This window comes from Xenopus tropicalis, chromosome 6, assembly GCF_000004195.4.
Source record: "Xenopus tropicalis strain Nigerian chromosome 6, UCB_Xtro_10.0, whole genome shotgun sequence".
In the NCBI taxonomy this organism is placed as follows: domain Eukaryota; kingdom Metazoa; phylum Chordata; class Amphibia; order Anura; family Pipidae; genus Xenopus; species Xenopus tropicalis.
In genome coordinates this window covers 111,872,032-111,887,280 of record NC_030682.2, presented here as the reverse complement: position 1 = coordinate 111,887,280, position 15,249 = coordinate 111,872,032, and the positions used below count along the sequence as shown (strand labels likewise).

At 38.0% G+C, this 15,249-nt stretch overlaps 1 protein-coding gene across 1 annotated transcript; it reads right to left on the bottom strand.

Moving 5' to 3' along the window:
• Positions 1-2,883: 2,883 nt before the first annotated feature.
• rnf138 (ring finger protein 138) lies at positions 2,884-10,466 on the bottom strand. Its single transcript, NM_001016429.3, is given in 6 exon segments — positions 2,884-3,074; positions 3,547-3,654; positions 7,041-7,146; positions 7,571-7,683; positions 8,830-8,995; positions 10,283-10,466. Coding segments are annotated over 6 exon segments (669 nt in total). The 5' UTR covers positions 10,390-10,466; the 3' UTR covers positions 2,884-3,005.
• Between the last annotated feature and the right edge of the window lie 4,783 nt (positions 10,467-15,249).

Genomic DNA, 15,249 nt, shown 5'->3' with positions numbered 1-15,249 from the left:
ATCTGGGTATAAGTAACTGAGCAATGTTGAACACAGAGGTGAAAATAAGCTGGTAAGCAAAAAGTTAATATTTGGTCAGGTGCTAATTGTGGCCATAACACCCATGTGTGGCAGTTCAGCAGGAGAGCAGATTGAACAGACCAACAGTGGCTTGATCAGATATCGGAAGATGCACAAGTTGTTACTCCTTCTTACTGTCAAATTCCCAAATTCTGTTGGGCCATTTAAATAAATGGATGGAACACGGCCATTTTCAAACCAAGTGAATGACCAAACAACACAATAAACCTTTGGTCAATGTATGGCAACTTTTAGTTAAAAGTGACAGGTAGTGGGGGAACCTACCATGACCTGTGTGCTGGGGCTGAGACCATAACAGTCTTCTGATTACTAAATTCTCTTACTAATTCTAACACTCAGGTGATAGCAGGCAAACTAAACTGTGTGCATCCTGCTGTGTTTGTATTTTGCAAGAGATGTACTAGTGAATCAAACCTGTGATTGACAGACACACCGGTCTAGATAAAAAGGTATGGGCTGGGTCAGGGAAGGCAGTGGCTGGGCAAAAAAAAAAAAAAAAAAAAGCTCAAAGCTCAATAGCTCAAAATATCAGAATAAGAATATAAATGGCCAAAACTTTAACTGGATAAATTCTTTCAGCTGAACCTACCTGGCAGGAGCAAAACATACTGCTCCTCTGCAACATCAGACCCCTGTAATTTTGAGAATAAATCAATAGTTACAAATACCAAAGCATCACAAAATAAAAATACCAGAAACAGTTACTTTTGGCTTTTACGTTTATTACAGACACGCTAAGGCGCAGATTTATTAAAATGTGAGATTGAAGCCACACCACAAAATAATTCACCCACTTTGAAAATCCCATAGGAATGAATAGAAAGTAGATGAATTATTCTGTGGTGAGCTTCAATCTCACATTTTGATAAATCTGCCCTTTGATAAATACGCATAGAATGAATACTTAACCAACAGATAGGCCACTTAATATGGTCTAAGAATCATATGACAAGGAATAATGCAGCTCTAACTGTAACAGGAAGAAGTGTGTAATTAAAGATAGAGCTTTGTCCATTCGTTGGGTCATGTTACCTAATATATATGTGTGCACTGTGAATCATATGATACCAGGGGTGGCCCATCGTGCTTTAAGGAGAAGGAAAGGCTAAGTCACTTGGGGGTGCCAAAGTGTTAGGCACCCCTAAGTGACTTTAATCGCCTACCTTTTACCCTGAGCTGGTGCCCCTGTTCAGAGAGAACAGCACCAGCCCGGGGTAGCTGCAGCGCTTACTGCTTCGCATGCGCAGTAGAGTGAAAAAGCCAAACTTAAACTATAAAGTCGGCTTTTAACTCTACTGCGCATGCGCAGACTGATGTTCCGGCAGCAGTATCCTTACACAGCAGAATGTTGGCTGGGTGGCAGCCTTGGGGCTCAAGGCCCAATAAAGAGAAGGCAGGAGTAATCATAGCATAAAATAAAGAAAAGAGCATATCATTCTGTAAACATGATGCAACTCACTTTAACCACTGCTGGGTCACCAATAAGCACAAATTCTGGCACTGAAAAAACTCCATGATAAGGACCAAGGATTTTGCCGAAGCATTTAATCAGAAGAGAGACCATTTTGCACTAATGTGGTTGCAGAATTCAGAAAGAATGTGTGCACATATGCAGATATGTGTGAGAAGCTAAAGTATTGAAAGTTAACAGGTTTATTGGAGAAATAATAAACCTTCATTTCTCCTTGAGTTGGTGCTCCTTCCTTTTTCCTTGAGATGAACTTTCTATTGCGAAGCAGACTTTTTACTTCCATTCTTAGTCGTCTAGAAGTCAACTAAAACTTGTGAACTCTCAGTGCAGTAAAAATTTGTATTTTATTTTATTATAAGCACGATTTTCCATAACAGACAGGAAAAAGGGCAGGGAAGATGTCCATGCTAATAAAATATCTCTATGTCAGGTGTGTGTTTTTAGACCTGCCTTATCAATCTATCTAGATTGAAACAGTTCTGCAAAAACTAATTCCACTATTGAGAGCTTTTGAAGAGTAGTAGGCTGCCAGCAGCTGGCACAAACATGACCTTTAACACAATCAGATTAAATTATTACCAGTTTTTAGGGGTAATCTCCTTGGAAGCACAGGAATTCTCTTGGTACCTGTGGCCAAAAATGTGCAGCTCCTCTTTGCATTAAGTAATGCCCATTAAGGCTATAGACAATCCAGACCAGTGATCCCCAACCAGTGGTTCGTGAACAACATTTTGCTCACCAACCCCTTGGATGTTGCTCCCAGTGGCCTCAAGGTAGGTGCTCATTTTTGAATCTCTGACTTGGAGGCAAGTGTTGATTGCATAAAACCCAAACAGAGCCTTCTCTAGGCTGCCAGTCCACATAGGGGCTACCAAGTAGCCAATTATTGCTCTTATTTGCACCCCTAGGAATTTTTTCTATGCTTGTGTTGCTCCCCAACACTTTTTCCATTTGAATATGACTCAGTGGTATAAAAGGTTGGGGATCCCTGCTTCAGACTCTCATCTTGGCACAGTTAGTATGGTATGGTATCCTTTATATAGACTTCAAGAACTACTTGGCAAAGTTGTAACTGGTGTGCTCTAAAGAAGCTGTGGCTCTCTTGTACTTGATACAAGTCAGGTGTCCTCCTAACCCCTACAACCATCCAAGTGTTTCTGCTGCTACCATTCTGTGTCTACCACCCAGGAACATTGAGATGGTCATTGACCTTCTTGGCCAAGTCACTTAAATGGGAGGCAGCTTACAAGCAGTGCTCTTAAAAATATAGAATACACACAAATACAGAAATGCTGAAAAAGACATTAAAAATGAATTTCTTCCCTCAGAAATAAAATTACAAAAGGATACTTTAATATATTTTTATTTTAAACACATTACAAATTGTGATTAAAAAAAAAAAAAAAATGGAAACAATCTGTAAATGACCATTACAAGATGCATTCTGTCTGAATCACCTTGAAAGTTTGTAAGAATTCTCAATGGCTTTTTGAAACTGTGCCTCTTCATCTAGGTGGATATTCTAAAAGGAATAAGTAATAACATAGGGAAAAAAGTTTATTTACATAGAAAATACTCTATTATGCCAAGACACCATGTTGGCACACATACCAACCAATGCCAAGTTATCCAAGTTTGGAGTTTCAGCAGCTATCTGGTTTCTAGGGCAAAAGCAGATGCTGTATAGAATGCCTTCTACATAGAGCAAGGGTTGTGGTGTTTAGATTCAAAGAAACATTCCCCCCCCACAAAAAAAAAAAAAAAAAAAAAAAAAAAAGGGGGAAAACCACTTTGTACTTTCCACCCTGACTGACCGCACCTTCCTCGCAGTACTACTGGCTTGGTGCTTTTAACCGTTGTATCATTTTCTTCCATATATAAGGTCAGATAGTAATTTAAGGGGTGGGTTTAGTTGCTTCATATAATCATCATATGCCTAATTTATGCAAACTATAAAATACTAATATTAAAGACACACAATGATTAGGACTTACCATAAACTCTTGATAGTTAAATCGATGTCTTGCATTTAGATGGGCAATAATATTCCCAGTAGTTTGAATAGGATCTCCCCAGGGTAAAGTGGCACAGATAGGGCAAACCTGGCAAGCAGAATGCATATATTAAAAAAAAATGCCTGTCCTGTCATATTTAGCTTTGAGTGTTTGTTAAACTATTAAACGGTTTGCTAATCAAGTGGTGAAATAGTCAGGGGCAAGCCCAGATTGGCAATCTGTGGAATCTGGCAAATGGCAGAGGGGCTGCTATAAGATGCCATAGACAGTCACTATTTATTGGGCTAGTGGGGGGCAGTTTGGGCCTCTGTATACTTGAGTTACATGGAATATTTTGAATCTCAGTCCAGGCCTGGGCAGGTTAATTAATTAAACAGTCAGGCTTAAAAACAAACAAACTTGCAATTGAAATCTGGTTTACACATACTCATGCGGTAGGTAATAATGTTTAAAACAAGAAAGAAAAGCTATAGTATACATCCAGTGTACCAGTCAGGAAGGGGGTTTATATAATGTATATAATATTAATATGCTGCTTTATAGAACTGGGGGCAGACAGTCGAGTTGAAATACAGCACTGGTTTACATTGCATATAACAGAAACTGTAAAGCATGGCTATGATGTATTTTGCATGCGTTGATCTGAATGTTAGGGAAGGGTAAGGCATTTTTCGGGAGATTCGTCGCCTGCAGTAGAGCAGATTTCTCGTGTACTATTACCATTAGGATGTTACACCTGCTTATAACAATCACTATTTACAATAGTAGGCTGGTGCTACTCCAGGATAGGGAACCTGAAAACAAAAGCTGTATATTGTCCATAATAACTACACCTGCAATACTTTGGACTTTCAAGGTACTTGATTACAGGCATAGCCAGAACAAATCCATTAATATATACACAATGGAATCACCCAATAGAACAGTGATCCCAAACCAGTGGCTTGTGGGCAACATGTTGCTCACCAAACCCTTGCCTGTTGCTGCCAGTGGCATCAAAGCAGGTTCTTATTTTTGAATTCCTGTCTTGGAGGCAAGTTTTGGTTGCATAAAACCAGATGTTCTGCCAAACGGAGCCTCATATTGGTTGCCAGTCCACATAGGGGCTAACAGTCAGTCACAGCCCTTATTTGCAATGGGATTAGGCTCACAAGTTTAAAGGGTTGGGGACCCCTGCAATAGAACATACAACCCAATGTAACCCATGTAATTATAACTAGTAAACATGTTAGCAATACCAATGTTCATAAATTACAGCAAACTCTTAGGGGCACATTTACTAACCCACGAACGGGCCGAATGCGACCGATTGCGTTTTTTCGTAATGATCGGTAATTTTGCGATTTTTTCGGCGTCTTTACGATTTTTGCGTAAAAACGCGAGTTTTTCGGCGTCTTTACGAAAGTTGCGCAAAGTCGCGATTTTTTCGTAGCGTTAAAACTTGCGCAAAACGTCGCGCCTTTTAAGTTTTAATGCTACGAAAAAGGCGCGACTTTGCGCGCAAGTGTTAACGCTACGAAAAAATCGCGACTTTGCGCAACTTTCGTAAAGACGCCGAAAAACTCGCGTTTTTACGCAAAAATCGTAAAGACGCCGAAAAAAATCGCAAAAAAATACGAAAACGTCGCAAAATGTTCGTTTCCAATCGGAATTTTTCCAATTCGGATTCGAAATCGTGTCTTAGTAAATCAGCCCCTTAGTTGTAGATTATTATGCTAGCCCAGACTAATTAAATAAAGCACATACATTATGCCTACAAGATAGTGTTGATGCCAGAATTTAAGATGAGTAAAGAACCTAAATATTTTGAAAAATATCTCCTCAAAATCATTTTCTCCTCTTTCTGTTCATTGGATCACCGTAGGTGGAAAAAAAATGTACTTTACTTGCCATGGAGTGGGTAAAATGTACTACAGGTTAGTTTCCCATCAGCCTCCCAAAGCAACATCCTCCAGAAGTGTTCACTCAAGACTGAGTCTTGGATTACTTCCATATAAGTAGCAACTGTAAATATGTAAGTACAGCTGGAGCATCTTTTTTTATTTTTCTATCTGGCTTATATGTTGGGTTACTCAACCAGACAACTTCATACATATATTTTTTTATTTGCGTTATACCACTGTACTAGATAAGAAGGTTGGAAGAGATTAGTATAACATTTCACGGTAGAGTGCAATATAAAGCTAGCTGGAATCCCCTTGAAGAATTAGCTGAGCTTGTACATTTGTGACAACTTATCTTAGGTCAAAGTTATTCTTCTTTGTCATTCTTACATCCTTTGAAAGATAGGTGCAACCCAGTCAAGGTACAGAGAACTAACTTATCTAATGGATAAAACTAGTGTATTCAAACAATCACTTTATGAATCAAGCAGGGCAATTTACACCTATACAGTTTACAAGTGGAATTCAAATGGTATTTAAGAAATTATAGCCAAAAGCCAAAGTAACCTGCAGAAGGAAACTTCGAGACTTCGGGTTACCAAATCGATGTAAAAAACTTTCCACTGGCGACTCCTATTCTAGCCGATGGAAAGCCTTTTTGGAGCCGTTAGTCGCCCCCAAATATAAGAGATCTGTCGCGAATGACTGAACTGCTCTGGGTTCTTACCCTTAGGAGTGGAGCAGATAATCTATGCAGATATCTTATTTAAGTAAAAATATCTTATTAATCAGAAACATACTGCAAGCTAGTTATAAGGTGCTTTTTCAATTGTATTTTAGATCAGGCAGAATTATGAACTTTGTCCCTACAGCTAATGGTAATTGTTTCAGAGGGGAATTATTTGGTGAATATGCTGATAAGCCTTGGTCTAGTTTATACATCAATTTTTTTCTGTGCTTTATGTAAATATAAAGAGCCTTACTAGGAGCTATTCAGATAAAGCTACGGTTGTCAGTTGTATATTTTTGCAGCATGTCAGACAGTGGCTAACCCGGGGAAACAACCATCCATTAGCTTGCCTTGTTTTAAAGAAAAAATAGGCTTTTTTAAAACAGAAAAATTAACCAGTATCACTTTAAAAAACATACGTTAATTAAGTGTTAACAAGTAAGAGGGAAATATCCTATTATAACCATCCAAGATTGCCATATTTTAAGATGATTAAGTGGAGAGAAACCACCTCTTTTTGTTTATGTATTATTTTGTTATTTCTTTTCTTACAAGCCACACTTTTTCCTTTGCAATTTTTGCATTATAGTCATACCTTTGATTCTTTATTTCTTTGTATTTTCTTATGTATACCTGCACCATTTGCTTTATGTTTTGTAACATAAAACTTAATAGATATCTACCGAAACCAAAACAAAAAAACGTCTTTAAAAGGGAATGGTTTTATAAAGATAACCAGTCTGAACCAAAGAAAAAACTAAGATTTCACATTTTCACAGGGGCCCCCGCTTGTAAGAAAAGAAATAACACAATAATCTCTGAGTAGGTACAAAGCAAAGTGAGAAAAAACAGTAGGTTACCATTTCCACCTCTTGATAGTAATGCACATTGTTACAGTGCTCCAGCAGGCTCCTTTGACTTAAATTCTGCTCAGAGCACAGTGGGCACTTGTATTTTGGGTCCTGACTGCAACAGAAAAGACATATATAGGTGAAAATCAAAAGGCTGTAGTCAATATATGCCTGCAATTCTAAAATAGGAACATAGAAAAGTGTGCCGTTTCAACTGGTTGAAAAGTGCCAAAAACCACATTTGGCTCCCATACACTTTAATGGGAAAAGTGTGTATATGAGCAAATGATTTATTTTATGATACTTTATATATTTAATCTCTGAATTTTAAAAAACCTACCAAAAAGAAACACCCTTTAATGGCTGCACGTCTTCGGTGTTGCATTACAACCTGGCTGCTATTTTACAATTTTATTTTGACCTGATACTTGGAAAAAAATAATCAACACTTGTGCCATAAATGAGGTGCCAGCTATGTATAGATAGGGAACCACAGAATTGGAATTACATAGCAAGTATACTGAAAGTAAGTTTCTCACCATTTGGTTGATTTTTGGTCTTTCTGTATGGTGGGATCTTTTGGTGATAATCCATATTCCTCCTGGTACTTTCTACAGGATTTGTAATGGAGCTTCATGTAATGCAGTTTCACCTGAAAATAAACAGTCAAAAGCTCAACTGTAAAAGAAGCTTACATTTACAAAAAAATACAATACCAAAACAAAATGAAGAATAGATCAATATTTCAGTACTTGGTAAAGGGTTTACATTTTAATGAGGCAGTATTTTCACTTGTTCAACATAAGTTAAATAAATAGAATTTGTGCTGAACATACTTTTTGCCTACTGTTGTAATCTAAAACAAACCTATGGCTTGTTTATAATTCAATTACCAGCACACAGATAATCCCTCTGCATAATGGATTTATACAACAGAGGGGAAGGGAGGAATTGTATATTGGTATTCTATTTACTTTTGTTATGGGATTATGAGTTTAGCGCCCAAAATAATGCAAATCATAGATTTTCATGAATAAAACAATAGGCAAAATATTTTTTTTTAAGGTGTCTCTACTCATAAAATAGCACTTAATTTGTTTCTAGCAAAAAAAAGTCCATAAAACTACAGTTTATTTGCCCCTAATCAATTTTCAATTACGGCCAATATAAGATAAACGTCCTGTATGATATTTTCTTGTGTATACACCCAACAGTGGATTATGGATTACACAAACAGAAGGGTTACTATAACATCCAATGCTTTAACCACTCTAGTCTCACTGTCTGGGTCAGGCTTTGATCCCCAGAGGGACAGATTTCTCACAATTCTAACACCCCCTTGTGATCCTTTTTTCCTTTAATGCCTTTTGGGATAACATTTCTTGCTTGAATGTACACATGTTCCAGAAGTGATGTCACTGTTCCAAAGTTCATTCCACTTGTTTTTCCAACACCCAGTAAATGTACTTTGATAATTTTCTTTCTCAAAGTAGTTCTTAGCGATACCAGTATTAGTGCATTCAGATAAGGAGCTAATTAAATAAAAAGCGCTACTTCAATATGTTTTGACATATACCTGAAGCACTAGGGAGAGCTCAGAAACGGTTTAGTGCGGTGATCCCATCTCATCTATTAACTGTTGATTCTTTCCTGCCAGAGGTTGCTTTGAATAAAGTGACGCTTCCTTTCTTTATAAACCAATCTGACATTTAAACCTTAAGCAATATAATAGTAGGCCAGTCAAAATGCATAATAAAAAAAAAAAAAAAAAAAAAAAAAAATCTACATAAAGGTTTACCTGCTTCCCACAATACATACATCCTCCCAAAAGCATTCTCATCTCTAGGTCAATATCAGATGCTCTTGCAGGGGCAGATCTCTCACTTTTGCTAACGGGTCCACGGCAAAGGGGACAATTTGCACCCCCTGACTTCATTGCCATCAGAAAACATTTCCTGCAAAAGCTAAACAGTGGTCTACATTTAATAAACAAATATAAAACCAAATCAAATTACCTTGGGAACATAAACTATAGCTGGTTATCTTTATATAAGAATGTTTACTCCTTTTGGGCTTGGTGCATCCATCATTAATAGAGAGTTAAAAAAAGCACAATTTCTAACGGGCCTTTTGCATTAATTTGGTGGCCCAAATAACTTGCAGACTAATGTCATGAATCAAGGAACAGAGTACTTTCATGACTGGGTTTGCAACACCCAACCCTTGCACACAGCAGTATGCTGCCATGTACACCCTTATGCAACTCCAGTCACAGATTTACAACTATGGCAGAACAGGTTACACACCTGTTGATACTGATATTAAGTAACTGGCACTTGTTCTTCATTATGGGAGTAAAATCATGTGAAGAGCCTTCTATATGCTTATAAAGCACTGAACTGGTTAATACATTATTTGTGCAGAAATAGTGCTTATAATCATATATTATTCACAATACAGCTATCTCCCTCCCCTCAATTATACAGACTCCTGTCTCTGTATAACTGCCGGGCTCTATTCCTTCCACTCTTATCTCTGTGATTCAGTCCTGCACAATAAATGTGAGGCAGGACCTCCAGCAATGATGCAAAAACAAGGGGCTCCTTTATTCACTGTGAAGTAACCGGTATGCATAGTGCTCCTGAAGTGCTGTGCAAGCAGGTTATCTCCCAGAACACTGGGCAATATTATATATTCATCATAAAAAAAAAAAAATCACTTTTGGATCACAGCTGAAGTGCCTGGCAGAAGATTATGCTATTCGTGGTTCATTCGCTGTTTTTTCAGTGTAAGTCAGAAATGGGGTGCAGTGTAAAGGCCAGATAGTTGAGATTTTGAGTGAATAATTATTGTTAGTGAAAGTACAGTGACTAGGGTTGCCACCTCATCCCTTTAATACCAACCACATATTGAATCCACAGCCTGCATGGCTAATTAGAAATTCGTTTAGATTGATACTGCATGGCCAAACATAAATCGGTTAATCCAATATGTGGCAGTGATCCAAAAGTGTGAATTATGTGCCTCAAACTGTTGTTCAACAAGGGACAAGCAATATATACGTATTTACTATTAAGAATTTAAATGTTATGGTGGAAAAAGCCAGTAGTATAGCCATATTTTTCTGTGATACTGCTCTAATGAACATGTAATTTATTCATGAAAACACACACACTAACTACATAAAAAGCCACCATATTCCCTCCACAGATTGTGCGTGTCCCTCTCTGTGCATCACATAAAGTACTCACACATGCTGACAGGTCTGCGTTCTCACTGGAGTTTGAAGTATTTCTTGACAAACTGGACAAATATACTCTTCCGTTATTTCAGCAGAAAATGGTGTAGATTCAGCCATAAGCAAAACTGCTTCTAAAGCTTTCACTGGGGATGAGGTATGAATGGAATACTAGAAACACACTATTAAACTGTGAGTAACCCAGTAACAGGAGGAGAGGTGCCTGCTTAAATTTATACCATGTGAAATCACTTCTGATCAGTGGAAATTGGTCTCAGTGCAGCTAAGGTCTAACATGGGGCTGCAGAAACCTGAGCCCAGCCCTGCACAGTGTATTTTAGTAAGAATATTGAAATAAAGGGATATTATATGGTAATAATACTAATGTATGACTGTAGAGATGGCAGCACAGCCCAGAATGGTGTATTTTTCAAAAGGGCCGCTTACTAACAGGGAATTTTGAGAGTAAAACACCTGGATAGATTTTAGCATAAGGTTATATCTAGCATGTGAAATGTCAAGTTGCATTCTGCTTATGATTGGCGCTCGTATGTGCAATGCCACCCAGGAGGAATGGGCAGAGTTTTTTCCTGTGTTTCCCTGAGGTGGAATGCATGAAGCGTCAACTGCAGGGGGGTGCAGAAGAAATGCCTATGTACACAGGCTCCACTACCTTTGTTAATAGCTCTTTTCACCCAGAAATAAGCCCTCCTATGGCACTCTATGATTACTGCATGATGCATTTTTCATAAGGGCTTGTACATACATGCATTTTTCCCTGCGGTGGAGCACACCGGCATTTCACTGTAGGGAAGTTCAGGACAAAACGCAATTCATTCTTTCGAATGTGCCGGTACTGACACAGGTGCATGTAAGTGCCAAATGCAAGTGGAAGGCAGCATGTTGCCAGAGTTTGTTGCCAGTCAGTGTGATGATTTTTGCAGTTCTAGGGGCACATTTACTTACTCACGAACGGGCCGAATGCGTCTGATTGCATTTTTTTTTCGTAATGATCGGTATTTGCCGATTTTTCAGAAAATTGTCGCAACTTTTTCGTTGCCATTCCGAATGCTGCGCAAAATCTGGCAATTTTTTCGTAGCGTTACTACTTGCGTGAAAAGTCCCGATTTTTTCGTAGCCTTCGCGCCGAGTACGAAAGATTCAGATTCATTCAAGCTTCAGTATGGTGACTTTTCTTGGGCCAGGTTGGAGCTGCAGGGTGCCATTGAGTCCTATGGGAGGCTTCCAAAATCATGCTAAGTCTGAAAGTTTCACCCGCCGCTTACGAACGCTCAATACGAAAAAGTCACGACAAGATAGAAGCGCATCGTAATGGCTACGAAAAACTCGCGTTTTTTCGTGCAAATCGTATTGGTAACGAAAAAGTTGCGACAATTTCCGAAAAGTCGTAAAGGCGCCGAAAAAAATAGCGAAAAATACGAAAAAGTCGCAAAATGTTCGTTTTCCAATTGGAATTTTTCCAATTCGGATTCGGATTCGTGGGTTAGTAAATGTGCCCCTTAGTGTAGCTTTTGTTTCCATGATTAGCCTGATACTCCTCCATCCATACAAGTAGGTCTGAACATATAAATTAGAGCAATGGGCAGTAGTGCCAACAAACAGGTATGGATGTGTTTATATTTAAAATAAGTAGTATGTATTTAACTTTAAACCACATGTGCACATTGTGATTATCAGAAAAAGGGGGATGTTATATTCAGGGGTCTCATCAATACTGAGAGAAGGTACTGAGAATTCATGACACTACTGGATCGAGATCTCTGACCTGAGAAGTTTGAAGTCTGTTAGATGTGTTCCTTGTCAGGCATATAACTCCCTTAGTCCATGTTTATTTCAGTAACAAAGGGAATTTTGTAATGCATTAAAAAATGCATTTTAAAGGAAAAAAACCCCATAAAAATATGAATACAGTATGACTCTATACAAAGGGGCACATTTACTAACCCACGAACGGGTCGAAATGAGTCCGATTGCGTTTTTTTCGTAAAGATCGGTATTTTGCGATTTTTTCGTATTTTTTGCGATTTTTTCGGCGTCTTTACGAATTTTTCGTTACCAATACGATTTTTGCGTAAAAACGCGAGTTTTTCGTAGCCATTACGAAAGTTGCGTAAAATCTTGCGATTTTTCGTAGCGTTAAAACTTGCGCAAAAAGTTGCGCTTTTTTCGTAGCGTTAAAACTTACGCGAAACTTCGCACCTTTTAAGTTTTAACGCTACGAAAAAGGCGCAACTTTTCGCGTAAGTTTTAACGCTACGGAAAAAGCGCAAGATTTTACGCAACTTTCGTAAAGGCTACGAAAACCTCACGTTTTTACGCAAAAATCGTATTGGTAACGAAAAATTCGTAAAGACGCCGAAAAAATCGCAAAACATACGAAAAAGTCGCAAAATGTTCGTTTTCAAGTCGGAACTTTTCCAATTCGGGTCGAATTCGTGGGTTAGTAAATCAGCCCCAAAGTGTTTGCCCCAAACCTGTTTTCTGCATTGAGGTATTTTCTGCTATAATCTTCTTTCTAATCCACAGCGCCACCTATCTGGTATTTATGGGTTTAACCACAGTATAGGAAAACTTTGGAAAGTTTGTTCATGTTTTGTTGTGTGATGCGTGCTTGTTCTACATCTATATAAGGATTATACCACATATGTAGGCATATATTACCGGTATCTATTCTTACTTATAACAGTCTGTATGATTATATATGGCAGCATTGTTAAACTTCAGCTATTGCAAGACACAAACCAACAACTCTAGTTTCACATTCACACCAGTTTATGCCAAAAAAAAAAAATCACTTTTTTTTTACGCTGTTCTATTTTTATTGAATATCCACTAAAGATCCATTGGAAGGAGTGTTTGTTAAGCTGAGCTGAAGAATTTGTTCCGGTGTAAGTGGCTGCCTACAAGCTTGTAAACATTAGACTTAGGAACAGCTTTGGGTAAGACTAATCCTTATTTGAATGCAGGACCAATAAGTAGCTAAAGGAGACAATGTAAAGATTCATTAACTGCCAAATTGTCCTTTTGTTGTTTGAAACATTATGAACTAGAAGAATATAAGAATTTATGTATGAATTATATATTTTATCAACATGAACACTCTCTGCCACCTCTCATACTTACTGATTACACTGCAGTTAATTTGGCACATTGTGCTGAATGAATAATAACAATAATATGAATTTTTCATCTCTATGTAATGTTTTGTTTTCAGACTTTATTTTAAGGGCCACCTGGGAAAGGTGAGAAACATGGCAGAGCGATGCAGCACTGCTTTTTTCCTGCACTGGTGCAATTTTAAACAAAAAGGAGCACTTGCATAAGCAATTGCATTCATTGGAAGTGCATGTATATTGGCACACCCAGTAAATATGGCTTTCATTGTCTTTTAAATTGTGGGGGGATTTTATGTTCCCTTTAAGGCTTGTGATGGATGTTATGATGCCGAGTACTAAAATCAATGGAAAATGAATGTTTAAATGTTCGAAACAACTAAATACATTATGACAAATGGACACAGGGCTGCATTGCACTTGATATAGATGCACTTAGCTCTGGATTTGTTATTATTGCTCTGGGATAAGAACTCCCAATTGTGCAATTTTTCACCCTTTAGAACTCTTGCATCCAGGACAATAGTAATTGAGACAAAAGTGGTGGTCATTTATCAACACTGGGCAAATGTGCAGATGGGCAGTAACCCATGGCAACCAATTAAATTGTTGCATTGTTCTGCCTGCAGTTGGCTTAAAAGGGACCTGTCACCCAGACCTAAAAATCTATAAAATAAAATCCTTGTTCATATTAAACATGAAATCCAAATTCCTTTTTTTCATTAGCACATCCATACCCATTATAAAGGCACAGAGGCCTTTGGCACAGAGGCAGGGCAGACAATTACTTTCACTTTCCACTTAGCACTTTGCAGATGTCACTGCCCTCCTTACTTTCCCCCTCCCTCCTCACTGTCCTATTTGTGTAGCCAGTGCATGGGCCTGTGCATCAGATCCCCCATTGTCACATAAAGAAGATTTTGGCATGATGCAAAGCTTTCCTTTACTAACAAAATGGCCCCTACCTGCTTGCTGTAGTTGTATAATTCCAAGACTGAAAGAAACAAGATTTAAATAATTTGTATAGTGTAAGTAAAGTTTACTATGCTTGACTAACCCTATAGAAAAGAATTTGGAATGTTTTCTTAGAAAGATAGGTCCCCTTTAAAAAAGCCAATGACTGGTTGCTTTGGGTAACTGCCCATGGGAAAATTTCCCCAGTGTATATTAAATCAGTATTTATCTTCAGCTTTCTGAATTTGACACTATAGAGGGCTGCTCTTTAGAAAACGTTGTGCTGGGAAGATTATACCCTCACAACCAACTTCAAAGTCATTGTTAGGTGAGGTGAAGGCAGTTAGCAACTAGCTACTGTAAGTGGTATACACTTGCTGGATAGATCCTTTTTTTCAGGTAGTAATGATGGTGGTTTGTGCTGATTTATCTTCCCAACATGTAATAAGAAGTGAAGGAAAAACTTGGCTATATATAATTTTCGAGTCTCCCCACAGTAGAACTGGCTGAACATTGCAGTGTCCCTGTGTATCTGTACTTGTTTCAGGTATCTAGTAATGTGCATTCTTCACAGAATATAATAGCAGGGTTCTTCTTTAAAGAGGTTGTTCACCTTTGTGTTGACCTTTTAGTATGAGGTAGAAAGCGGTATTCTTGGACAATTTGCAGTTAGTCTTCATTTTTATTATTTGTGGTTTTTTAATTATTTCACTTTTTGTTCAGCTGCTCTCCAGTTTAGAATTTCAGCAGTAATCTGGTTGCTAGGGTTCAAATTACCTTTTTATAGGAGAGTACCTGAATAGACAGATAAGTAATAAAAAGTAAAAATCACAATAAACTTGTAGCCTCACAGAGCAACCGTTTTCTGGCTGCTGGGGTCAGAACAAAAGTA